The sequence below is a fragment of the Athene noctua genome, chromosome 27 (assembly GCF_965140245.1).
Source record: "Athene noctua chromosome 27, bAthNoc1.hap1.1, whole genome shotgun sequence".
NCBI lineage: Eukaryota > Metazoa > Chordata > Aves > Strigiformes > Strigidae > Athene > Athene noctua.
Window position 1 is genome coordinate 2,166,762 of NC_134063.1, and position 26,250 is coordinate 2,193,011.

At 54.2% G+C, this 26,250-nt stretch overlaps 2 protein-coding genes across 3 annotated transcripts in view; both read right to left on the bottom strand.

The window, feature by feature from the left end:
* Positions 1–1,403: 1,403 nt before the first annotated feature.
* CACTIN (cactin, spliceosome C complex subunit) lies at positions 1,404–7,255 on the bottom strand. Its single transcript, XM_074928170.1, has 10 exons — positions 7,084–7,255; positions 5,961–6,450; positions 5,350–5,445; positions 4,722–4,867; positions 4,478–4,640; positions 4,227–4,344; positions 3,781–3,973; positions 3,313–3,435; positions 2,564–2,832; positions 1,404–2,093 (listed from the first exon to the last, which is right to left on the bottom strand). The coding sequence occupies exons 1-10, from the start codon at positions 7,227–7,229 to the stop codon at positions 1,603–1,605; spliced, it is 2,235 nt and encodes a 744-aa protein (XP_074784271.1). The 5' UTR covers positions 7,230–7,255; the 3' UTR covers positions 1,404–1,602.
* Positions 7,256–7,527: 272 nt separating this feature from the next.
* Positions 7,528–26,250, bottom strand: part of PIP5K1C (phosphatidylinositol-4-phosphate 5-kinase type 1 gamma) — a 50,297-nt gene continuing 31,574 nt past the window's right edge. Inside the window, exons 7-18 of one of the 2 annotated variants that reach the window (XR_012635254.1) lie at positions 24,939–25,238; positions 24,245–24,450; positions 22,996–23,079; positions 22,420–22,468; positions 21,333–21,417; positions 20,814–20,975; positions 19,684–19,822; positions 19,356–19,388; positions 16,877–16,981; positions 16,460–16,592; positions 12,247–14,706; positions 7,528–11,863 (exon numbers count right to left, since the gene is read on the bottom strand). Coding sequence is in view for 1 of the 2 variants with exons in the window: in XM_074928216.1 (XP_074784317.1) it covers positions 11,861–11,863; positions 12,247–12,330; positions 16,460–16,592; positions 16,877–16,981; positions 19,356–19,388; positions 19,684–19,822; positions 20,814–20,975; positions 21,333–21,417; positions 22,420–22,468; positions 22,996–23,079; positions 24,245–24,450; positions 24,939–25,238 (1,383 nt within the window). In the remaining variant the exon portion in view is untranslated. The remainder of the gene's footprint in view (positions 11,864–12,246; positions 14,707–16,459; positions 16,593–16,876; positions 16,982–19,355; positions 19,389–19,683; positions 19,823–20,813; positions 20,976–21,332; positions 21,418–22,419; positions 22,469–22,995; positions 23,080–24,244; positions 24,451–24,938; positions 25,239–26,250) is intronic. The other variant, XM_074928216.1, reaches the window with a different exon arrangement.

Below are 26,250 nucleotides of genomic sequence, written 5' to 3' on the forward strand. Positions count from 1 at the left end.
AGCACACAACCACTGCGTTTGTTGGGTTTTGGTTTTTGTTTTTTTTTCCCCCTATTTCTCCAAAACTATGCCCAGGCACGGCCTTCACACCCTTCCTGCACCGAGCTCAAGCCCTGAAACCCCCCTGCACCAGGCAGCTGCTCAACAGCTTTAAATAACCCACAGGAAGGAGAGGCCGGGGGACGTGTCCCGGCGCAGCTGCTGGCCCAGGGATGTCCGGCAGGAAGGGGAGGGGGCACCCATGCACGGGGTGGGGGTGTCCCCCCTCCCCTGCCCTGGGCTGGTGGGTCCCCGCACCCATGGGTGGCCGCGGCCGGCGTGGGAGCCCCTGTGGTGTTCTCAGGGCTGGATCCTGACGGCAGTGCTGAGCACAGCGGGGATAAGGCAACACTCCCCCCCCTCCCCGAACTGGGGGGGAACATGACAGCCATGGGGCACCCCCCAAAACCAGAGAGCCCCCCCCAGCCGGGCTGGGGACCTGGGCAGGCCCGGCCAAGCTGCCCCCCCGTGGGGCTGTAGCCAGGGACAGGATGCAGCAAGGCCCCGAGGGAGGAAACAACCTCGAGGCTGCGACAGTTCAGGGCCGAGGCAGAGGCTGCCCGGCGGCTGCGCTCCCCAGAGTCACCCCAGCGTCGCTCACACACCGGCAGCCTCTGGCGGCTGCTTCAGCCCGGCGTGGGGACACCCCGACAGCTCGGGGGCTGGGGGGGACAGGGCCCTGCGGGGCCATCCCAGACAAGCATGGCCGCGCTCCATGGTGGTCACCCCAAGGGACTGACGCCAGTGAGTCCCAGCCCAGGCCTGAAGTGCTCCCCAAAATCTGCCGAGCATCGCTCAAGACCCTTGGGGTTCGCCACCTCGGCGAGAGGGACCGGGGGAGCAGGGCTGCCCCTGGCCAGGGCAGTGGAGCCGCTAGGGTGCGGGGGGGAGGGACTGAGCACAGAGAAACCGGATTTTCCCCTGTAAGGAGATATCCCAACCAACACCCCGCTCCTCCTCCTCCCGAGGCAGATGCCTCGCAGCCGTTGAACCCTTTCAGCCTGCAGCCAGGGTCGAGGGACTTGGTGGTTCTCCCAGGCTGGGAAAACCATTTCCCAGGGGAAAAACATGCCAGGAATGGGGTTGGCCTGAAGGGCGATGGGCTCAGGAAGGTCTGTGGCAGCGGGAGCTCTGGGGCACAGCTGCGCTCGGGGAGCAAAGGGCACTGCAGCTCCAGCTGGGGAAGGTCTGGGCTGGAGGGGGCTGGGAAGGGGCTGATGGGGGCAAGGAGGGGGTGTGGGGGTGAGGACAGCCCCCCTGCACCATGTAGCCCCCAGAGGAGCTGCCAGTGCTGGCCCAGTGTGGTCCTGGCTGGTGTTGACGCACAGGTGAGGTACAAGGTACCGAGCAGCGTGGGGTGCCCAAGCACAGGATCCCACGGCTTAAACAACCCCTCTTTATTTGTACCAAAGTCTCAGGGTCCCTCAGGATAAAAGCAAGGACAGGGAAAACACTGAGGAATAAGCCCTGTGCTGGGCCAGGCCTTGGGTACGTCCGTGGGACAGCAGCTGTGCTGGGGCTGGGAGGGCCCTGCCATGGGGCAGAGGGGAGGGGAGCAGCCCCTCACCTGCGGTAACGGTAACGCTTGAAGTGGAACCAGAGCTGGAAGATCCCGTTGGCAAACTGGCAGCGGAAGCCGTGGCGGTGGGAGTACTCCCACTCACGGTTGACGATCTTGAAGGCGATGTCCTCGTAGGGGGGCCCGGCGTGGAAGCGCAGGATGGCAAAGTCCTTGTTGTCCTGGCAGGCCTCCAGGAAGTACTCGGGCGTCGAGCGCTTGTCGATGAGGTCGGGGTAAAAGATGTTGAATTTGTAGCCCTGCACGATCTTGGGAGGCGGGTTGTCGAAGTCGTAGTGGGTCTGGTTGTACTTGTTCCACTCGAAGCCCGTGTGCACCCGGTTGAAAAAGCGGGGCTTGCGGGGCCGGTACTTGTCAGCCCAGAGATAGGCCTTGCCCGTGAGGGGCATTTCCACGCTGAACTGCGCTTCGTCCGCACCCATCCCCTCCTTGGCCTTACGGAAGAAGATGTCATCGGCGCTCTCGGTGGCGTCGCCTGTAGGAAGGAGAAGTGACACCGGGTCCTGCCGCGGGGACACTGCGCCCAGACGCGCAGAGGGAAGGAGCAGCAGATGCTGGGCGGGGGATGTGGAGCGGGACAGAGATGTGTGCGCTGCCGGGTGGGCTCTGGGTGGGCACCAGGCTGAGCTGTGCTGGAAAACTCATCCAAAATGCTCTTCCCGCTTGTCCACAGCCCCAGCAGCCTGGTGGCGTGGCTCGGAGCGGGGAGGGACCAATGCGGGCACCCGCAGGGAACGTTGGGCTCTGAGCCCCATCCCCCTGCTCTTGCCTGGGTCACCCATGTCCCAGGCCAGCTCTGGACGTGTGCTCCAGCTCCAACCCACCCTCTTCTAAGGGCAGCATCCCTCTCCACCCCTGCACCCCGAAGCCCACGCACACACGCCCCCCACACCCCCTCCCCGTGCCAGGGCCGGCGGGCGCAGGGCCTGCCCGGGGGGCTCCTACCTGTGACCTGGAGCTGCTGCCGCAGGAGCAGCAGCCGGTGTGTGTCCTCCTCGGCCTCCAGCACGTGGGCATCAAAGGGCAGCTCGTTGGTGCCCAGCAGCCGGGGGCTGTACTTGCCCGCGTCATAATCATCCAGGCTCTGCTGGATCAGGTCCTCCTCCATCAGCACGGCTTCCCCCTCCGCCTCTGCTTTGGCCTCTGCATCCTGCTCGGCCTCAGGCTCCAAGGATGGCCCCGGCTGTACCACAATGCTCTCCTCTGGATCCAGCCTGCAAGGAAGAATCACAGAATCATCTGGGTTGGAAAAGCCCTTGAAGCTCCTCCAGCCCAACCATGACCCTCCCCCTGACCGTTCCCAACTCCCCCAGATCCCTCAGCGCTGGCTCAGCCCGACTCTTCAACCCCCCCAGGGATCCCGGGGACTCCCCCCTGCCCTGGGCAGCCCATTCCAACGCCCAACAGCCCCTTCTGCACAGAAATCCTTCCTCAGAGCCAGCCTGACCCTGCCCTGGGCAGCTTGAGGCCATTCCCTCGGGGCCTGGCGCTGGGGCCTTGGCTCCAGAGACTCATCCCCCCTCTCCGCACTCTCCTGGCAGGGAGTTGCAGAGGCCCAGAGAGACAAGAGGAGCGGGATGGGGATGGTTCCCTTGTTCTCTGCTCAGCTGAGGTCTGTCTATGGAAGGACAGCAGCACAAGGCTGCATTTTCTGTCCCAGGTGCCCCACAGATGCGCTCCCCGATGCTGCATACCTGTCGCTGGGGGAGGATGGCTCCCGCTTAATGATGGGGAAGAGCGGTTCGCTCTCCACACCCTGTTCCTGCTTCAACTTGTACAGCTTCTGGCGCAGCACGTCCTGGTGCCGCTCCCGCAGCCTGCAAAGGGAAGATGAGCTGTCAGGTCTCACCCAGCAGAACCACCCCATGCCCACACTGCTCAGAGGTGTGACACCCACCACATTGGGTCTAAACCTGCTGGGTTTTGTACAGTTTTAGACTGAATAACCCTGCAGTTCAGTTCCCTCTTGGATACCTCACTGTAAACACTGCCACTGGAGAGGGGACCGAGTGTCCAGCCCTCCTCTCCTCTTGGGAGAACCAACCATCTTGGAAAACTCCTTCACCAACGACTCTGGGTTTGCGCCTCCCCAACTCTGCTCATGGCAGAGTCTGTGCTCTGTCTTTCCACAGCCCTGGCCTGGGGACAGTCCCTGCTCTCACCTGGCCCGAGCCATGTAAGCCTTCAGCTGCTGCAGTAGGCTCTCCCAGTACCCAATGTCAAGGTTGGGTCCTCCTGCCCGGATCTTGCTCTCGATGCCCTGGTACAGCACCTGCAGCTGGTTGTACGTCTTCCCTTTGAACACGGACTGCACGTCCGAGCTGACAGAAGCGTTGACACCATCCCGACGCTCCCCTGCACAGGCAGGCAAGGGCAGTGGGTCAGCCTCCGAGCACCCAGCCTGCCTTCACCCAGGCCCTCCGGTGCTGCACCTGACAGCGCAGGCCGGACCCCAGCCAGAGGAGGGCTGCCAGATCCACAGCCTCCATCCAGCAGATCCCAGAGAACTCCCTCTGAGCCCGAGGGCACGTGGCAGACCCTACACCCCACTTTACTCACAGCTCACGCTCCCCCTGACACCCACACCAGGCTCTTCTCTCCCACTTACCTGGGCCTCCTTTCCCCGAGGCCTCCAGTTTGCGGAGCTTGGCTATCTCATCCTCCGTGATGATGGTCATGTCCCTCCAGAAGTCCACGTTCTTCCCTTGCTCCAGCTCCATGTAAACCTGGGGGCAGGAGGCAAGCAAGACATCAGGAACCTGCTCCATGCCACAGGCAGGGAAGCAGAGCTGGGGCGGGGACAAGCCTTCAGCTGCTGCCCCTCAGCCAGCCCTGGCACAGTGGGAGCAGCGCTGGCACCTGGATGTCCTCCACCAGATCTTCCATGTCAGAGACAGTCAGGCCGTTCAGGAAAGTGTAGGGCTCGTGCATCTCCACAGCCAAGTCGTCATCCTCTGCGCTGATGTACTTGGCCAGAAGATCAATCGGTTTTGCTCTCCCATCCCGAATCCGGATCTTGGACCTGGGCAAAAGAGGGACAGTGAGCAGTCCCTGCCACCCTCTACTCCCCAGCAGCCGCGTCCCTCTGAAGCCACACACCTACCGCAGCTTGGCCTGCTGCAGGTGGAAGTTGTCCTCCTGCTCCTCCCAGGTTTTGAAGTGCTCTGCCTCCTTCTCCCGCTGCAGCATCTCCAGCTCCTGCTCCCGCATCGCCTTCTCCCGCTCCCGCTCCAGGCGCAGCTGCTTCACCTGCCCAGGGCAGAGGAGGGAGATGTGAGGCCGCCGCAGATGGGGCACCCACGCAGGACACCCATTTGAGGACACAGCTGTAACCCTGCTTGCTGAGCTGCTTCAGCTCCTGTTATCAGCCCAAGGCTCCTGGGGAGCCAGGAGCCACGTGGAAGGAGAGCCAGCACGGGCCAGTGGGGCCAGGCTGCCTGCCGCTCGCTGCCAGCCCTTTGGAGGACAGAGAACACAGTCACAACTGAGTGCCTCAGTGCCACAACCTGGCACTTGTCCTCAGCACCTCCTGAGCTAGACTCAACCCCAAGAGAAGAGTCTTTTCAACCTGAAATAGCAGAAGTCAGTGTCCTGCGGTTCCCCTGATCCTACATCCTATGGGCACCCCCAGTGAGAAGAACAAAGGGACTTCCAGATTAGTGACTGGAAGAACTGGGCTGTCCACAGGGTTCTCTGTCAGACAGTGGGAGAGAGGGGACATCTGATCCCACCTTCTGCAGCTCCAGGCGATTGTCCTCCTGGATTCGCTTGTTCCTCTCCTTTAGGTCCTTCTCATCCAGGTGGCTGATCCCCTTCTTTTCCAGCGCCTGAAATAAAGGCCAAGGGAAGCTGTAAAACCCAGCAACCTCTACAGCCCCTCACAGGCCAGGGAATACCACCACACCCACCCACTCCTGCCGCTGCAGCAAGCTCTGATCCTGTTGAAGGTCCCCAAATGGCTCAAATCCTACTCCTGAAGCACCTCAGCAAAACCCAGGCTCCCCGACCTGGGGAGCACTAATGCAGCAGTAAAAGCTGCCCAGTGCTCAGGGTCCCTCTTCTGCAGCCTGACCCACCTCCTCGCCCCACACCCCTGGCTACAGACCTTGGTATTCAAGAGAAAGGGGGTAAAACCCCACTGAGCTTGTCAGAAACACCCAGCTGCTGACCTAGATGAGCGCTTTGCTCTCATGTGGCTGCTTTTAGTGTCACAGAGGTTCCCACCTCAAGCAAATGTCCCTGCACAATGCCCCACTGCTCCTGTCCTGTTCCATGGTGGCCACAGGGGCCCAATCTCCTTCAAGCCCTCTCCTACAACACGTGGACATGGAGGAGAGCTCACCTTGCTCCAGATGAAGGTACCCAGCAGGTTGTTGTCCCCAAAGGGATTGTCAGTGTTGGTGTAACCCATGTACTCCTCTCCCCACCCCATCTTCTCCCTCTTCTTCCTCTCCTTGGCCTCCTTCTTGGCCAACCGGCGAGCCCGTTTCTCCTCGGGTGTCTCCAAGGCTTTCATGAGTGCAGCCTGCTTCTTCTTCTCCTCCTTCAGCCTCAAGCGCTCCTGGAGGCTCAGCTGTTGTCCCGTCTCCTCCCTGCTCTGGGATCGTGGCAGGGAGGGAGAGCTGACGGAGGACACAGAAGACCTGGAGCCATCTCTCTTTCTCCGCCGCTCTCTGCTCTGGGCTCTTCGCTTGTCTTGCTCGCGCTCTGAGCTCGAGCCAGAGGAGCAACCCCGGGACCGTGAGCGGCGTTTCTTTTGGCTTTTATGGTGTTGGTCCCTGCTTTTGCTTTTCTTCTTCTTCCATTTCTGCCTCTCATCGCCAGAGTCAGAGCTGGGGTGGGGGGAAAATCGTATTTCAGTTGGCAGATGGTTACTGGCTCCGTGTCAGACTCCAGAGCGCACTTCCCTGCCGCAAACGTGTCAAAAACCAACCTAAGCCGCAGCTAGAGCTACCAGCAGACCTGAGAAAGCTCAAATGCGCTTTCATGGCGGTACCCGCTCCCCTCTACCACCCCCATTCCCCCAGAAAAACCCCAAACGGGCTGGTTTTGTGGTACGAACAGCGTTTTTCAAACCCCTCGCCAGCCCAGGTGTATTCAAGCCTTCCCCGGTCCCTGCCCGTGGCACAGCACGGGCCCGGCGGGACCACCCGCCGTCAGCCGAGGGAACGCGTCGCCCCCGCACCGGAGCGACCTCTCTCCCCGCCCCGAGGGGCTGGGCTCGGCGGGAGGAAGCGCCCGGCCCAGTCCCGCCGCAGCCTCCCTCCGGGTTCTGCCGGTGCCTTCACCCCAGCCGGGCAGCGGAGTCGGGGACAGGGCCCTGGTTTGGTCCGACCAGCCCTCAACCACACCGAGGCCCGTCTCCCCCGACCCCCGGCACACCGAGGCCCGTCTCCCCGCCCCACCGGGCCCGGTTCCCCCCTTCACTCGAGGCCCAGCCGCTGCAGGGCCCGGTGCCCGCTCACCCCGAGCTCGGCTCCCGGCGGCGCTCCCCGCTCTGACTGCGCCGCCTCCGCCGCTTCTCCCGGCTGCCGGAGCGCTCCCGGCCGCGCTCCCGCCGCGGTGACCGGGACCGCCGCCGCCGGGCCGGGCTGCGCGACCCCGAGCCCATGGGCCCCGGCTGCGGCTGCGGCTCCGCCCCGGGGTCCTCGACCCGCGCCCGGCGCACGGGCTGCCCGCCGCGTTCGCCTGCCCGCCGCGCGCAGGCGGCACCGCGGCAGCCCCGCGGCGAGGCCCTGGCGGGAGGCGGCGCCGGGCGGGGGTGGAGCGCGGCGGTCCACGTCTGTCCGTCCCGTCCCCCCCCCCCCCCCCCCCTTTTCTTTTTTCTCCTTTTTCTTCCGTTTTATCCCCAAAAGGGGCGGTCGGGCCCGGCCGCGAGCGCAGGAGAGAGGAGGCAGAGCCGTCCGGAGTGAGCACAGCACAGACTAGAGTATGCTTTATCACAGAGCCGAGGACAGATAGCATCCATTTACAGTTCTCTGGAACAAGGGCTCCCCGGAGAGGGAGGGGAAAAAAAAAAAACAAACCTCGAAACAACCAGTAAAAAAAACCGCTCATGACTTAAAACCCCCCAAAAAGAAGAGAAACATGACAACACCCACGGGTTGGCATCACCCCCGCGCCCCCCTACTTACATACATTCGTTACATGGTGCACGCACAGAGCGGACACAGGAAACGAGTGGGAATATGAACATCCAATAGAACATACTTGGGTCTAATGTAGACATTAATGGAAAGAAAAATCCGACATGATCCGGTACGCCTGAGCCGTAGCTTTCACCTTGTCCTTTTTGGAAAGAGCTGGAGCACAAGGGTGGCCGGAATGAGCTGGGGGAAAGGGGCCGTGCTTCGGGAGCCCAGGGACAACCCGGGGTGATGGAGCCACTGTGCCTGTGCCAGCCCTCTGCTAAGACCTGCAAGTGCTCTGCCTTCACTAAGAAAACTTCCCAAAGCGCAATTCCGGCACATGTGGTCGAGCCACTCACCGCAGAGGCACCAGCAGCCAAAAGCTGGATCCCTTGTGTGAGCATTCAGGGTTCTCTACAACAGCTCCTTGGTTTGCCCCGTGCCTTCTGCTCTACACCTGCCTGCTAAGGGCAGAGCCAGTACAGGAGCTTGACGGCAAGCACAGAGAGATGCCCATTTTCTCTTGCCAAATCCACACCTGGCAGGCAGCAGCCACCTGCAGTTTGGCAAAAGCCCAAGCCATGAGCTCACTAGAAGCCTCCACACCACACAATGTTCAGGGCATGTCTCACAGAGCTGAGAGTCCCAGCTGGGATGATGGGGATGAAGAGCAGTGGCAAACAGAGCTACGTGGGAACCAGCTGTCTCAGAGGGTTGCTCTGCTCAAATCTCGGAGGAGTCAGTGCCTCCTTGTAACTATGGAGAGAATGAAGGGGTTACAGCACCCGCTGACAAGCTGCTAGGTCACTAGAGAAAGCCCTGACAGAGAAAGTATAGGCAATTTATGTCCCTGATGAGCTGGAAGTATAGCTGGAGGGACATTCAGACCAAGGACAGGTCATGGTTCTCTTCCTCAAAAAAGGGCTGATGCTCATTCCTGTGGGCAAGACCTAGTGCTGCCCCCTCTGACTGTGTCCCCTGCAAAGGCAGCACTGACGGTGCTTGGGAAATGCTCCCAAGCTCCCCAACACTCTCCTGCCGCAGCACGGTGCAGAGAGGTGAACTAACAGCAAGTTTTAAACTCCGAGGTCCTTTTAGCCTCCATGGGAAGTGGAGGCTGAGCAGTTCTCCAGCACTGAGGTAACTGGACAGTAGGTAGCACACAGCAGGGAGCACATGCAAGCCCAGAGAGGGGCAGTTTCTGTTTCAGATCAACATCTCCCCAAAGGAAGGTTGCTTCTGCCCCTCATGTTGACAAAGTTGCTCTAAGCCCTTCACGTGTTCTCTCACAGGACCAACCCTCTGTGTCCAGACCTGCTCACTCCAAAAGGTTCAGCGTTACAGAACTGCACAAAGATTGTCTCAAAAAGCCTGAACGCTTGAGGAAAGACACTTGGAATAAACATGCTGCAAAAGGTCTGGGTTTCCCCACATCTCTTGGGACCAAGCACAGCTCCAACTTGCAATGTTCATTCACTGAGATACTCCATGAAGGTGGGGCTCAGATGTTCCCTGCACACAGGCTAAAGCAGCCTTAGAGACCCCTGAAATGAGGGGAAGGAATAAAGTCTCCATCAATGATGCTTAAACCATCTTAACAAGATGCTTGATTTCAGTTGGCTGGGAAGTCCCGACCCACCAGCCCATGAACATGGTGGGACCAGGACAGCTGGGCGTCAGGTCGGACAGCCTGAGCCCAACCTCCTGCGTTCCTCCCCAGAGCTGCATTCCTCCAGTGCAGCACCCAAGAGCAACATCTGAAGATGCAGAAGGGATATGGTTCCCTCTGGCCTCTCCAGGCATGGTATCATGCTTCTGGAGGAAAAAAACCAAAGGCTGAATTTTTAGTATTTCAAAGCCTCTTGCTTTCAGCTCAGAGGCAGGTTAGTCTGTAGGTATTGCACTCCTCCCGTCTCCCCTCCTCCAAACTACTGAGCCCCCCCAGCACTCCCAGGCAGCCCGCAGAGCCCGGGTGGGACTGGCACAAGCCGACGGGGTGGGTTGGGAGCCCCCTCCCAGCCGACTGCAGGGGCTGTCATGGAGCAACGCTACTAGCTGGGTGAACGAGTTGTCAAGTAGCGACTGAAAGGGGATAGTTTCTTGAAAGACTTTTGATAGATTATTTGGTAAATAGATGAATACATCTAATGGTAGCAGCTTGCAAGATCCCCAGCCTGTGCTCTTTAGAGAAGCTCGCCTTACAGCCTTCAGCATCTGTAGGCAAGGGGGGGGAAGGCTAGGTCCCAGACTTCTAGGCAAGAAAATATCAATTCATGAAGATCCTCACCAAGTTCAGCACATAACAGAGGGGAAGAGCATCCCACCAGCCCAGTTACCTTCTGGGACTTGAATTAATCCATCCTGAGTGCTGCTGTGAAGACAGATTGGGGAGACTGAGCCCCAAGAGAGGGGTCCTGCTTCCCCACTCCTCCTACAAGGAATTCCAATGACATTAACGAGAATAAAGAGTTTGTGACCCTCTTTCTCAAGTGAGGCTTGTAAAGAATATGACTAAGACCTGGCTCCCTCTGGCCTAAAGGATTTCCTTTCTTCTCTCTGGGAGATGAGGATGGGATTGCTAGAGTTCAAGACAATGCTATGGTGTATGATGGATGAGCCTAGTCTGAACACTACCCAGTGACACCAAATCCTCTCGCCCAAAGCCTGCAGCCCTCGAAAAGCAAAAACTATCTCAGACATCCAAAGCAGCAATTTCCAAGAGCAGATGTTACCACAGGCAACATCCCAGTCACCCAGCTATTTGTCCAAGAGAGTCCAGGAACACAACACTGCCTGGCACAATCAGGTGGCAGAGCCAGGCTTCCGCTTCTGCCTCTAGCGAACGTGGACATGCGTGCGCCTCCCAGAGCACCCTGAGGTACGGAGGATACGTGTGAACCCGATGTTCACGACCCCCAAGGACTGGGCGGTCGGATACACCCATGAGCATGCGAGGTGCTAAGTGGCTGCAGTGGGATGCAGGGTCCGGAGGAGCCACACCTGGGGCGGGGTGGAGCGGGGAACTCGTCCTCCGGCGCGGCTGGTCCCTGGCGGTGCACAGATCTCCTCTGTCCGTGCCCGTGTGTCTGGAGCAGGCGGTGGTGTGGCAGCCGGTGAGACGAAACGTGGGCTCCAAGCACAGAGGGACGGGGTGACACAGCAGTGCAGCACACGGCGAAGGCAGAACCCATCATGACGTCCAGAGAAGAGCCGAAGTGACCACGTCACTGTCACCAGGAATCATTTGCTTCCCTCGCACAGTGTTACAGCTCGAGAAGTCACTAGCAATTTCTGAATCCCTGTAAATTGGCATGGCTACTTTGGACTACTGTAACATGGGAGCAATTCTACTCAATGGCCTTTAATACATTGCATTTACATAGCACCTTTCATCCCAGGGTTTAAGTGCTTTAACGGAAGTGGGTACTGAACACCCATTAGCACGGGGGAAACCGAGGCACAGAGTGGTTAAGTGACTTGCTTTAGGTCACTCGGCAAAACCGTGGCAGAGCCTGGACAGCCTTAAACCTCCTGACTCCATCAGTTGGTTAGACCACACTGCTGCCTCAAATGAAGCCACTCCGGTCCCTGCCCTCCCCAGCAACGTGCTCCTACCAATTCTCCAGTGAGGTCTCACACTCCTTTCTGATGCACAAATATATGACAACAATAACAAAAAAAAAAAAAAAGTGCAGTAAACTAAATGTTTAAAAAAGCACATTTGTGCTGTCTCTGTGCAAAGATAAAAGAAATAAATACATGGTTAAAAAATTAAAAAGGTTCACAGTATCACACATGGATAGGTAGCTACGATAGTGCACGTCTGGAAAACACTGTGTTACTACCCAGGATTCTCTACACCCAGCTGGGTGTCTCCGTTGGGAGTTGCGGGTGAGCGGGTGGTTCTTTGCTGCCCACGTCTGGGATAAGTAGAAATACACGGTTATAGTTTTGCTCCGTTCTGAAATGCAGTGCCTGAGATCCTGCAGTGCAGCAATACTGGTGTCAGCAAGCTCTTCCCCATCCCACTGGAACGGCTGCATCAACGAAAAGGGAACACATCGACCTGCAGAGGGAATCGCTGCTCTCTGGGGCTTCTGTGTCTGCATAGAGATTACTGCAAGAGGAGAGAAGAGAGTCATCACCCAGGCACCCCCCCGCGTCCAGTTAGGTCTGAGCCCAGCCAGCTCCCCAGAATCAAAACAGGCACGAAGAGGGAAGGCTGTTTGTTTCGCATCCTCCAGTAATGACAACACAACTGGAGAACTTCAGCTCCCCAAAGCTTTCACTGCACCAAACAATACGGAAGAAGCCACAACCCTTGCTGAGCAGATCGGGTCTCTGCCAGAGCAGAAGGATCTTGCCTGCTGCCACAGAGCTGATCCGAGACGCAGCAGGGCTCTGCCGCAGCCATGCAAGAGCCCCATGCTGCGCAGAGGCACAGCGCAAGCTCTGACCTCGACCCACCAGGCACCCGGCACACGTTTCTGGTACACTTACTGTATCGCTCTCCTCATCGGAGACAGAGTGGAGTTGAGCGCTATAGTGGAGCGGGGAGTAAACCCAACTCCTCTCGTCTGTCGGCTGCCAGAGTGGCCAGAGACGGCGGGGAGAATGCAAGGAGAGCAGCAGCAGAGCAGGGAGCAAAGGAGAGAAGAGGGAAAAATAAAAGGAGAAAATAAAAAGAGTAGGAAACAATACAGTAAGAACAGCTGTACCACCTGGAGGGAGAGAACTGAGCTCAGTGCCAGCTCTCAGCAGAGGAGCCTTCCTCTTCCTCAGTAAGAACTGCTCCCTACCAGCTGGGACATGGGACAGCCGGCCAGCAGCTGACACTGGACCTTGCTCCAGCTGCAGTGGGGATGGCACAACCCTTCCTCTTGCAGGGAGAGACTTCTAGAGCTCTTGAGATGTCAGGGAAACCTCCTCTCCCTGCCATAGCATCGCCCCAGCTCCAGAGAAACCGAGATACATGGGAAGCGACTTACCTAAGGGTAGTGACAAAGCTCTGTTCCTGCTACCCAGTTCCAGCTCTCGACTTCCCATTTCCTGAGCCCTGTGCATGCTACAAGCTGGCATCTCTGGTGTCCAGGAGGGCTTTTATAGTGAAACCTGACCTGGTTTGCTGAGCCTTCCCCCCCTTCCCTGCAGGCCAAGCAAGGCAGCAGATAGGTGGATTAGACCATGGTGGATGGTGGCCACAGAAAGCAAATGGTTAACACAGTCTTGGAGACAGCGGGGTGATAGGAACAGGTACAACAGAGGAGGCAAAACACAATTGGATCCTGGAAGGAATGAGGGCGAAGGGGACGTGTGTCAAGGGAGCTGGTTATCACAGCGGTGGGCACCAGTGTGACAAAACACACTTCTGCTGCCAACGCAGCACAGAGAAGCCCAGGCAGATTCAAGGGCTGGTATCTGCTCCCAGTGTTCCCAGGGACCCACTTCCACTGCAGACAGGCTCTTTTGGCTCCAGGGGTGCTCCCAGAGAGAGAAAACTGCCCCCTTTGACTCAGCCTGGGGTCTGCAAAGGAAGACAAATGGAGCTGGGTACTTGGAAGCAGCCCGGGGGGTTCCCAGCCTGGGAACCAAGTGTAACAGTCTGTGATGTACAAGAAACTACAAGAAGCCAGAGGAGCTTTGAAGCACTGGGCTCCGCATGCTGAACCCCATCAAAGCTGCAGATAAATTAGCAGAGACCGCTGGGAGGAAGGAGGGAAGAGAAACCCTTGCCTGGAGCTTCTTACAGGGCTCTGCTAGATGTGCAGGAAAGCTCAACACTGCATAAAGCCTGCCCCACATCCTGTTTTTCATCCATCCTGACTGAACCGCATGCTCCAGCCAGCCTCCTTCAGAGCCTTTTAGGACCTCAGATGCATGCAGGGAGCTGTAAAGCCGGCGGGGGATAAAGGAGCATCTGGTGTTTGGTGTTAACCCTCCCAGTGCTGAGGCAGCCAAACCCAGCCAAGGGGGCAGGGGGAGCTGCTGGGAGGGGTGGCCCGTTTGCCCACAAAGGTGCAGCACTTTCCTCATGCCATCAGCCAAGGCCAGGAGCATGTTACTGCCCATTTCCCCATGCAGCCTGCCTGATGCCCTTCTCCACTGCTCCCCTGCCTGGGACCAAAAGGGCAGGCACTGGGAGGACCAGGCTACACAAATGCTTGTGCCGAGGCTCTGACAGCACTGCCATTACCCTCTGAGGACATCAGCTCTCCCAAAGCCTGAGAAAGGAAATACTAAAACCCAGAGCAGTCTTGAGCTCTGGATTAATCCCCTCAAATGCTCAACTGCCTCCCTGTATCTTTTGGAAAGGAAAATCCTTACCGCTCAATGAAAACGTGCAGCGAGGAGGGAGCATATCAGTGATTTTGAGAAGGGCTGGAGAGCAGAAACCATTCCCAACCCAGCAGCAACTTCTAACTCATTTGTCTTTATGAGCTGCTCACCATCCCAGCCACCAGAAAGATGACCAGCCACAAGCCTAAAAGGTTTTATTTGCAAAAGGATTTTTAGCAGCTTCAAAACATCTTAATGGTCTCTCTGGACCCTCTCTGGCTTCCTGGGCCAAGGGAGCCAAGCCTAACATTACCTACAAAGGCTCAGGTGTTTCCTGGCCAAGTCTGGTGCTGGCAAGTTTGTCCAAGGCTGGGTGATCAGCCCATCTCATGGCAGGAGCTGTGTCACCAGCCTGCAGGAAAGCAGAGCAGAACGTGTTTCTGCAAGATTCTACAGGGACGTGCATTTGGGGGAATTCGGTACGCTTCCCTGGTTTCTGCTGGGCTGGCTCCTAATGGCCACACAATACAGCCACAGCATCCAAGGGAAAGGGAGTGCTGGCCTCAGTGTTTCAAAGCTGCAGCTCTGCTTCCCTACATGTTCACTTACAATCCCAGAGGAAAGCGAGGTGGTTCGGAGTCTGCGCTGACGGGGAGAGTAAATCCAGTACCTCCCATCTGTGAACTGGATGGCCCCAGGACAAGTGAAGTGAGAAAGGAAAGAGAGGAAAAAAAGGATGATGTGAAAAAGAAAGCAAAAAACAAGGGGTTGGGCAACTCCAGGCCTGAACAGATCAGCGGGCAGGAAAGCCGTGCGTGGGAAGAGCAGCACCGATGCCCTGCCACAATCTCTGCACTTTTATCCCCCTGTGGGTGAACAGGAGTATAAAGTGCTCTCCTTTCAGAGCAGACTTCCAAAGATCAGATCACCGTCCCCTGGGACTTGACAAATCCTCTTCTGCACACAGCATCCCTTCACCGACCATCGCCCCTGTAGCTCTCCTGCGAGAGAGCAGCTGCGGGCCAAGCTCTGCTGCACTCTGCTGCAGCCTCACTTGAGCTCCAGCTTGAGTAGTTTTCCAAGGAAAGCACCCGTGGGAGCCCAAATCAGCTTTTCCCTTCATCCCAGCAGTGACAAACACTCCACAGCACACGACACACATTTAATGCAAAACTCAAGGACTTAGATGAAGTATGAAATGCTGATGAGCAGTCAGTCACACTCTGTGAGCACACACTGCACACAGATGGTTTCCTCCGGATCAAGAGGTGCCCCTCAAGTTGGGGGAGCCCACATGCCCAGAGACAGGGAGGAAGAGGTGCTGACCCTTGCTAGAAGACACTTGCCAGTGGGGCAGGCAGCATGTGCAGGCAGCTTGCACACAGCTGCCATCCACAGGCAAAGAAAGAGCAGCCAGTGTTAGAGGGAACTGTTTGCATTTTGAACAGCATGCATGAAAACCCAAACAGACAAGCTTTTAAAATGGAGCTGATTCCTTCCACAGATCCCACGAGCCTCGGAATGACTCGGCAATGAGTGAGCAGCTCTGCAGCAGAGTCACACAAGCACAGGGAAAGGCAAACGTTGCCATTTTTAGGTTAGCCTGAAGGAGCTCATCAGAAGGGCTCAGCTCATCGCCATGTAACAGACAGCAACAAGTCAGAGCAGACAGGAGCCAGGTACTTCTTTTAATGAGAAGGTTCCAGTGCCCAGGCATGGAGGAAAGCCCTCATAGGTCAGACCCTCAGCTCTGCTCTGGGAATCCACCGGGCAGGGGCAGGTACATGTGGCTAGAAAGTCTTCTCTGGTCTGCAGAAGCTGCTCAGACACTGCAAGAGCTGACTGAGGAACACAGCGCCAGGCTCCACGGCACTCTGCTGCCAACCAGCAACCACCTCACTTACACCCTGTCTCAGCACTAGATTTCCACTGCATCACCTAATGCATCTGCCTGCAGGGAAAGGAAAAGCCAGAGTTCACCAGAGCCCGAGGTCAGCCCCACTGTAACCACCTCCCTTCTGGCTTTAGGCCACTGAGGCACGAGTGTGTTCAGGAAAGCAGCCAGGCTCTGTGCCTGAGGAAGGAAGAACCTCTCAGTTGCACCTACATTCACCTTGGCTTGTCCCAGGAGGGAAAGCGCTGGCCTAGATAAGCCCTTCAGCGTTTTGAAGTAGAGCAGCACACCCACAGCTACATCCACAGCAGCAGTACCACCCATCTGAGCCTCAGTAGATGCTATTTTGAGTTCTCCAAGGGTTAATCCAGTTCCCTGCACTCAAAAACCCATCCAGCATTAAGATCTCAAGGTGCTCAACACGAAGATGGTGCGGGGCAGACACCGCCCTGCACCTGTCTGAAACTGAGACTGTTACAGCCTACTGTTACAGCTACTTTTCCCATCACACCCCTAAGAGGCCAGGTGGAGAAGGTGTCTTACAAAATATATGTCTGTGACTGGCACGTCATCTTCATCGGAGGCCTGGCTGGCTGGTTCCGAGGCCTGGCTGGCTGTCTCCACCTCTATTGTAGCTGTGGATGTTACAATGGCACAGGCTGAAGAAGCCGCCTCTCTGGAGGGGGGGAAAAAAATGACAGATTCTAGTCACTGCAATCAGAAAAGGATCAAGCAAGACCGTATGATTTATTACAGAGGAGCTCAAGACACTCTGCTGTCACACCCAGAAAGATCAGATCAGAAGTAACCATGCTCAGCTTCACTTAGCTGTCAGGGGGAAGCACCTATCTCTCCAGGAAAGCGTGTGCCCAGCAAAGTCGGTCTCCAGCACAAGTTGCCACAGACCAAATGACACTGGGTAGGGTTCTGCAAAGCTGCTCAACACTCTGAAACACTCACTCTTTGTCATCTTCTTCGGGAGCTATGATCTCAACGTCACACTTGGGCTCCAGCTCGACACTGATCTGCTGAAGCTCCTCCTCAACCCGCACCTCTTCGTGTGACCTGCAAACCGAAGAGAGACAGGCCCAGCTGGGCGCTAGTTATGCAAAGTCCTCAATTTCAGGTCAGCCTGAATCAGTCCCCAGCCAGCTCAGCCTCTCTCACCACAACCTCCCACTGCAGTAGTTTGCCCTGGCACACGCCTGCCTGCTGCCAGCCACTCCGGGCACCAAGCACCCGGCACAGACCAAGCTCTTGATCTGAGTTCAGAGGGAGATGTCAGACTGCCCAGGATGGAGGATCTGGGTAACCAAAACTCCCAGGCAAAGGAGTCAGTCCTGTCAGATTGCAGTGCATAACACTAACGAGGTGGGAAAAAGAGGACAGAAAGAAAAGGATTAATTAGTCGGTGCTGCAGAAAAGACAAGCAGTGTGACCGAGCATGGGAGGAAAGAGATTTGGCCACAGAAAAGCCTGTGCCCAGAGTTAGCCCAGCGTTATCTATCAGCTGCACAAGGGCCAAAGCCTCCAAACCCTTCCAAGACTCCCAGCACACCAAAGCTTCTCAAGCTCGCCCCAGGGTTAACATCAGATTTATCTGCCTGACCAGGAGCTGTTTGTTAGAGTCTTCAATTGAATACTTCATGCTATTACAGTAATTGCCTGTACTAGTGGTGCTGGCTCCACAGTCCTCATGGGAAGGAGGAGCAGGCACTTGCCAAGCCGAGGGCAGAATCTCAGGGAAGGGACGAGCTCCAGGTTCTTTAGCAGCCCTGTCCTGCTCCGTGCGGCCTTGGCTGGGAGCCGGCAGGCGGCACTCCTGCCCTGCTCTGAGCCGGGAACCCACTCCTCTCCTCTCCTCTCCTCCTCGCAGGGGTGGATCTCAGAAATCCAGAGGGAATTCCCCAGCAGATTAAAATAATCAGAGGTGTGACACGATCTTGAGCAAATTGGATAAGGTCTTTTTCATTTCAGCTCAGGAATGTAAATTCACACTTTAATAACTTTGCTCTTGCACTGGCTTTCACCAGGGGATCACAGAGTGCTCTACAAATACCCAGGTCCCCGCTCCTCTAGAAAGGGAACGCTGCACCACCAGCACCAGAAATGGAGAAACGTGGCAAAAAACATCAAAGGTGGCCACACTGAAGTGAGGTGGTTGTAGCTGTGACAAATCTGACCAAGACATTAAGCTCCCTGTACAGTCGAGGGACAGTCACTTTGATTCACTTGACCTGTTTCTGGATGAGTGCTCACATCCTACAGCAACTCCCTCCATTAGGTACCGAGGGAATCTGGAGTAACTCAGGTGAAGTCACTGCACTTTGCTGAAATTTGGAGACAAATTCAGGCACCAGTGGTGGGACCCGTTTGGCAATTTCAGACAACTGGTTCTGCAGGTGCTTCACGGGTCCCTGAAACTTTAACAGTTGCTGCAAACCAATGGGTCCTCACTCTCCAGCGACAAGAATTTACCAAAATTCAGCGGTATTTTCATTAAAAAATACCACAGAAAGGGATTTTTTCACAGTGTATGTGGTCTGAAGCTCAGAAAATCACTAAAAGCTAGGAATGAGGGGAGAAGTCTGTAAGATAGTGCAAACCCTCATCTTCCAAAGTCCTCATCTTCCTCTGAAGCACCAAGCACTGACTGCAGGGAGAAAGGACATCAGCCCGTCCAGCAGCTCCTCTGCCTACAGCATATCCCAAGACTGAGTCTCTGATGTGCATTTTAACGTCTGTGCCTACAACACTGACAAGATGTCCTGGAAAGCTGCGGCAGAGTCAGCACCAAACACAGGGTCCTCATGCAGATCCCGCCAACACAGGCAACGGGGCCGTTTTTACTGGTGCAAAAATATGCGCCTCTAAATCCAGACATCCCTATGCAGTAGGGGGGTTTTTGTCCTGCCTTGCCCTTGGCTCTGAGCCACCTATCACCACAGGAGGGAAAAAAAATACTCAAAATACCCCAAGTTTCTGAAAACACTGGAAGGTACTTCTCTGGGGACTAAGGGTGCTCAGTGACTCACAAAGTCAAAGCCCTTTTCCATATTCACACCCACCACACGCAGGCAGCAGGCAGATGCCAGAGGAGGAACGTTCCTGTTGTTAAGACTTACCCAGAGGGGGACATAATGACCTTCCTTGATTCTGGTGCTGATTGGGTGGGTAGATTTGGACAACTTTGTTGTCCTCTTTCCCATCAAGTAAGATTTAAGATTCCTTGCAAGCACCAAGAAATCTGCTTGTAAGGAAAATTCTGTGTAAGAAATGGGAATCATATGATTACAGGAAGAAGCTCATCATCCTGCAGAGGACCATAGCAGTATCTTGGGGCTGCCGAGATTCACATCCACCTCTCAAAAGACCTTTGCACAAGGACAAACATGAGGTCTCTGTGTAGCAGTGCAAGAAGAGATGAGACTTTTCTCACCTGCCATCCTGCCCTGAGGAGTGTGTGCGCCTCCTGCAGAAAGAAAACCAGAATAGTAGAGTTTGAGGAGCAATCTAAGATAGAAAGCCTATGCTGCCCCCAAATCTAACTCTCCACCCCATGAGGGAGATGTTCTACTTAACAGCTGACACTTCTCCCAGCAATAATTAATCCCATCAAAGCTGTGTCTGCTTGCTCCCAGGAGAGATTTAATTAAAATCGGTCATTAGCATTCCAGAGCATAGGGCAGCCTGCTGAGATCTGCAGCACGGAGAGGAATGGCAGTTGCTTGACTCCGGTGGGAGCAGGGGACAAGTGCTGTACTCACCTGTACCTGGGCTGCTCAGAGGTCTCTGAAGGGGATCGCTCGGGAACGGAGAGAGATGTTGAAGATAGTGTTGTGGCTATGGAGGCCGTGGTGGCTTCTTCAAAGGAAGGAGGTGTGCAGGGTAGCAGGTCTGGCCTGCCTGCTGGCCCAGAGTGGAGGGCAGGAGATGCAGGAAGAAAAAGATGAGTAGGTCAAACACCAACACCTTACCTACACCAGGCCTGGGTGAGGCTGTTCCACCATCAACGGGCACACCCCTCACTGGGACTGGTCAGTTAAAACCACAAACAGGCAAGAAGTTTGGCTATGTTCATGAACACAACAGCTTCTCCCAAGGCAACCTCTAGAGAGAGCCAGTAAGCATCATTTCCAGCATGACAGACAGACACTACAGAAAACATAATGCCAATGAAGACATGTCAGTGGTAACCAAAGCTGGATTAAAGGCTTGGATCACCAGAGATAAATATCCAAGTGAATTAAGAGATGAATCAAGTGCTCACTGCTTCGCATAGGTAGAAATCTAACACTTGTGCACTCGAGGAGCCTGTCCTTCACCATTCATCTGTAAATCCAGCCCAGATGGAAGCGATGAAAAGGCAGCACAGAAGCCGGCCATTTGTCTTTTTTGAATGGCAAGATCTCGCCCCTTATAACTGTCAAAACACTGTCATTAGAGTCCTGCAGCTCTCAGTACCACCCCTTTTCCCCCCCCTTTTTTTTTTCCCCTAAAGGGTGGAAAATTCAACTTTCTGATCGCTTTTGGGCTATGACTGCTGGTGCCAGTTGGCAGCAGCTCCCTTGCAGCAGTGATGCAAGTGACCGTTTTTACTGCAGAACCATACAGTGCTGCAAAGAAGGGATTCGGTCTTCTTCAATGTAGAGGCGTTGCTTCCCCAATCAACTAACTGCTGGTGCTGTGACAAAACAATACACTCTTACCTTCTCCCCTGTCCTGGTTAAGTTTAGCACCTGCAAAGCACAGCAAGACATGCAGCGAAGAGCTATCCATCAAGGAAGACAAGTGGTCAGTGCACAGTGGGGAACTTGATGAGAACGGGGAGGATCCTAAGGAACTGCTAGAAAAGAGGGTAATCACACAGCCATCAGCCACCAAACGAGACCATTACCTTCATCGTCAAGCGTGGGGTAACTCCTGGCCGCACGAAGGTCATACTGTGTTTCGTCCTTTTCAGAGGGAAGCTGGCTAGCTGAAAATGCAGCTGTTGGACCGGCCGTCTTGACAGCTAGCAAGGCACTACGCCCTTTCTTCGAGGGAGATGACTTCAGAGCTGGGGGAGAAGAGCGAAAGAAGATGAAATTACCACCAACTACTACTGTCACACCAGAGGCATTTTTCCCTTCATGGGGAGAGGCCTCTGCCCTCTGACACAGACAGACAGACAGACACACGTTCTGCAAGTGCCACCTCTAAAGGGCTGAGCCTGAGTCAGGCTGCAGGCAGAGCTCCGGGGTGGGAGTCTGAGCAGACCAAAGCAAGCCCTGACAACCTGAGAGCTTTGCTCTGTCCTACAGTGGAAAAGCCTGCCCAGGCTGCCCAGAAACTCTCCACATGGACTGAAGCAGCAAGATTGAGATAAGGCTTGCCTCACGTCACAAGGGCAACAGCTCTTAGACTGGGTACTTACAGGAATTCTTTCGAAACACCGTGTTAGTCATGAATTTGAAGAATCTCTCTGCATAAAAGCTGGGTCTGTGTACTGACACCGTGTCCTACAAAGGCAAGAAGCAATTGTTTAATTTTAATATTATCCCTCAAGGCAGAATTTCTATAACAATGAATGCAGTCTTTTTATTCCAATATTTAGCACTGATAGAGCCTTAAAATGGAAAGGCTTAACTGAAATGATCTGATTAATGCTATAAATAAGCCTGAAGCATTGCCTTTGATTTGATTGCATGTGATTAGATTCTTGCTGTAATTTTATAATGCATTTTGGTGATTTTATTCCTTTGTAGACTTTCTGGATTTTTCCAATATTAGCCTGATTACAGACATCGAATTTCTTCTGGCTTTGCTGGCTGACATTCAAAGCACACGTGAATATCTTTGCATATGACAAAGACACCAAAATTCAGCCAAGGGTCTCCATATGTTTCAAATGGTTTGCACTTTTTCTTTAAAATAGTGAAGATGAAGCTGTCTTTGCTTCTGATGTTTGTGCGACCATGACTTGGCATCTACACATTTCCTTTGCCTTATTATTTAAGGGAAGCTAGAATATACAATGATGAAAAATAGTTTCCCCATCCAAAGTTGCTCTTTTGCAAACACGCACCTGGCTGCTGCAGGAGACAAGACAGCAGGGAAACACTGGAAGGGATTTATTAACAGATAGCTTACTGAAGTGGAAACACAATCACAAAGAGAGCAAACACAGGGCTCCTCAACACATACACGAATGCACACGCCTTGTGCGTGCAGCTCCTGGTATCATGGGGAGGAGGAAAATGACAGATGGGAGCAGAGGAGGAAAGCTGGTAGCACGACAGCTAAACATGCGAGGAGGTGGAATGAGCAAGAAAACCTGATTGGGAATAAGTGGCACTACACCGCTGTGGAGGCATAAGAGGCAAGAACGATTCCTTTCATCAGCTTCAACTGTGCCAGATCAGGCACTATAAATAGCAAGTTAATCGGCACCAACTAGCATAAACGAAGCCAAGGCAGGTAATCCTGCTGAGGACAATTCCTGACTCTGTACAGGCACTCACCCCGTCATGGACAAGGGCCTTCCAGGTATGTTCTAGCTTCTTGATGAACCTAATTCCAGGGGAGAAGCAGAGAGAGAGAGAGAGACACGGATTCAGGCACGTATTCTATATAAAGCCACCTTTCATACCCCACACAGGAGAGGTCACTAAGCTGCTAATGATTCCTCCTTCATCTGGAGAGTAGCTTTCCTCCGGCCAAGAGAGGTCAGCTGAGCACACCAGCATCTCTGCAGTCAGGTCAGGACTGCCTGGGAACTGTACAGGGAAGGAGGAGCTGGGCTGGAAGAGGGGCAGAAATCACCTTCCATCCCTGGGGATATGCTGCTCACCCCAGGCACAGAGACAGGAACTTCTTTATGAGCAACTCACTGTATCTTAGAAAAATGGCTCTGTGTCACCAGCTGTTCTAAGGACAGGATAAAAATCCACAGCCCCCAATGCACATCGACAGACGGCTTCAGGCAGCCTGCCTACTCGTTACCAAATTCTTCCGGAGAGGAAAGTCTTCCTGCTTTCATTCAGTATTAAAATAGATGCTAACACACTTAAAGGACAGACAACTGCAAAGTTACCTACCTGTATGATTGAAGGATATCTATTATTCCTACATGTAGGAGGAGACGCTCTCCTTTGCCATTCACTGCTGGGATTCCTCCCATCCTGCAGGTAAAACAGAACCTCAGAGAGTGTAGCCTCAAAAAAAGTACCTGTACTACCCCTGAGACCGGCAGAAGGGCAGACAGCAGCACTGAAGAGGGGGCACTGATGTGGTGGTCAGCCACAAACTCACTTTGGGCACAACCATGGGAAGTCACCTACTGACCCAGGCCACCTCACACACGGTGTCCCCAGGGTTGCTGCCTGCCTGGATCACCAAACACCATCAGGACAGGACCAGTGTTGTATGGCAGCAGCTCTGCCTGGGCCAGGAAGCACCACATTGTTTTTTCTTAGCTACAGGACACTGTATTCTGGAGATCAGATTATTTATCAGGTCAGAGCGAGCTGTCTGCCTATTAGGGCAGCAAACCTTTAAGGACAAGGCTATTTCCAGTCCCATGCACACTAATATCAGTCCTGCCAATGGTGCAGCAACCACTAGCACCAGCACACACCAAAAGCATGCAAGTATCAGGCAGGCCACTACAATTAATGATGCTACTTGAAAGAATGGAAACTCCAAAGTATTATCCTGGCTCCACTGTGACTGATCCTCCATCAAAACTGGAGCAGCTGGTTTCAGACAGCAACCAACAGCAAACTCCAGCACTTGTCAGCAAGCTTGGTCCATGGACAGAGAGACAGTCACAACAGCCACCCGCAGCCCAAGAGCCATAGATCGGGCACAGCACAGGACAGGTTTGGGCAACCCCCCACAGCTCCACCACTTACTCCAGCACTTGGATACGCTGCTGTTCGCTAACCACACTGGGATGGCTTCACAGTACTGTCAGGGCTTCCAAAGAGGAAGCGATGGAGAACAAACTCCAAGCCCCTAGGGACAGGCTGATCCCTTCTTCCACTCCGGTATTTGGATACTGAGCTAATTTCTCCTCCCCAGAGCATGGGTGGATGTTTAGAGGCTGTTACCGGAGCTGACAACCTACAGACTGGCCTAAGAGATTGCCGTGAGGCTGTAATCTTACAGAAGCATTTCCCACCCCAGCTTCCCTCTTTCACACCACACTGCTTTACTGGCAGCAGTACCATGACCCCCGCAGAGATGCTCACTCTAGCAGTTCTTATGAGCCTCATCAAGGATTTACTACTCCAGCCTCCACCTCCACTCCTCCCAGCAGCGCAAGCAAACCAGGTTTGCACCTACGTGTCATCCGTGTCTATGGACTCCCCCCGGGCAGCCCCACCCTGGATGGACTCCATGGCCGTGGAGTAAAGTGCCTTCTGCCCCATGGGACGCTTCTCATCCGACGTGCTGTGGGCTCCCTCAGACTGCCGCTCCCGTTCTTGCTGGTCTATGTTATGAACCCCAAGCAGGAGGCTGTAGTCCATGATTTTAAAACTTTCCAGCACCTACAGGTTAGTATTGAGTTGAAGAATAAAGACAAAGTATCAGTCCAGCAGCTCAAACACAGCACAGATCCCAAAGCACAGATTCCCACTAACAACTCCCTCTGCCACAGTTTGAACATTTCAGAACCAAGAGTCATCTCTGGACTTGACTGCATAGCTTGGCCATCCAACAATCAACCCAAAGGCCCAAAAGGCTTGCAAATAACATTGTTGTACCATGTATCTGCTCCACACTGTATAGGAAAAAAATGTATTTAGGCCCAAGAGCTCAGCTACAAGTGGAGCAGGTTGCCACAACTTGATGCACCAAGCAAAGGAATGCAGCCTTAGTCTTCAGAGGCTGTCATGAGATCCAACTCCCACTGCCCTTTTTCCCAAAAGCAAAGCAGTGATTTATCCTGCTTTGCGGTTAGCAGATCAGCAAAGTTCTCAATCATTTGCTTTTCCTCTCAAGAGCCGCAGAACTTCATTAACCTGCTTCTCCTTACCAGACAGTCTCGTTGCAAAGTTTTCACCAATGCACTGAAGGTGTCTGCATCCAACATCAGGCCCTCAGGCATGTCTTGTATGAAGTCTAGATCCTTGTATGTAGGGCTGGACTTTTCTTTTTCCTTCTTTGATGCCCGGCGTTTATAGGTTGAGCCTTTCAGGTCAAATTTCAGGTGCATTTTCACCACGCGAGGCAGAATGTTGTTCATCACGACCACGCGGATGTTTTTGCCCCCTGACTGCACACAGTACAGTCCATAAAACTTCGGCAGCAGCGTCCGTGGGTTCTGGTTCAGATTCTGCAGGAGGGTTGGAAAAAAAGCATGGGGAAAGGTCATTTTGGCAGAAGACTCCTGTTGTGTTCAACACGAAGTATGTTAACAGATCTCGGGGCAGTTAGAGTAGGGGTTCTTCACCTACAGATTTTCTGAACTTTACATGAGAGTTTACTGTATACATTTGACAAACTCTTTCATTTCAGTGGCTTTACGACCTGAAAATACCACAATGCCTTGAATACAGGGAATGAGATGTTCAGCACTCTCTGGGCAAATAACCAAGTCCGGAAATTCCCCGCTTTCCCCATCAACAGCAGCTAAAAAAGGGAAACCAAACTGGAAGAGAAATAAACACAATAAGTGGGAACTTCAAAGTTTAAAAATAACAGCTATCTTCATCTCTTCAGAAGTGTCAGAAATCAAGAGCCGTTCCCTGTCCCAGAATAAACCAGGGACAGGGTACTTTTTTTAAACAAAACAACATAAATTTTCTCCTCCTTTTGCAGAGTTACTTTATAAAACACAGTTGGCCAGAGAGCACGGATATCCTGCTCTGCTGTCATGTCCTTTTTTTAGGTAGCAGTATTATTAGGAATGACTTGACAGGCATGATTTGCTTGTTCAGCTTTAGGAAAGTTTGTGAAGGAAACAGAACATCTCTGCATGCTATGAAAGGACAGACAGACCTGACAGATTCTCTGACAGACGGCAGAAGCACGACTGTATTAAAATTTCATGCACCTCCTCATCTTACTTAACCGGGCACACGAGTCAGCCCTCTTTGTGAGGGCACTGTTCAACATGGTGCAGGTGAAAAACAGCAGAGGCAGGCAAGACTAAACACAAACAGCACTGGCCCAGCTTTAAAGTAACTCAGGATGAAACCACTCTGCTTCCTGTCCACTGACTCCTTTTACACCATGGGGGTTCCCCAAGAACAGCAGAGAGATCAGGTGTTAGCACCACAGTAACCCACAAACATTGGAATGCTACAAGTAGACGCTAACTCTGCACCAGACAGGTAAGTTCAGCT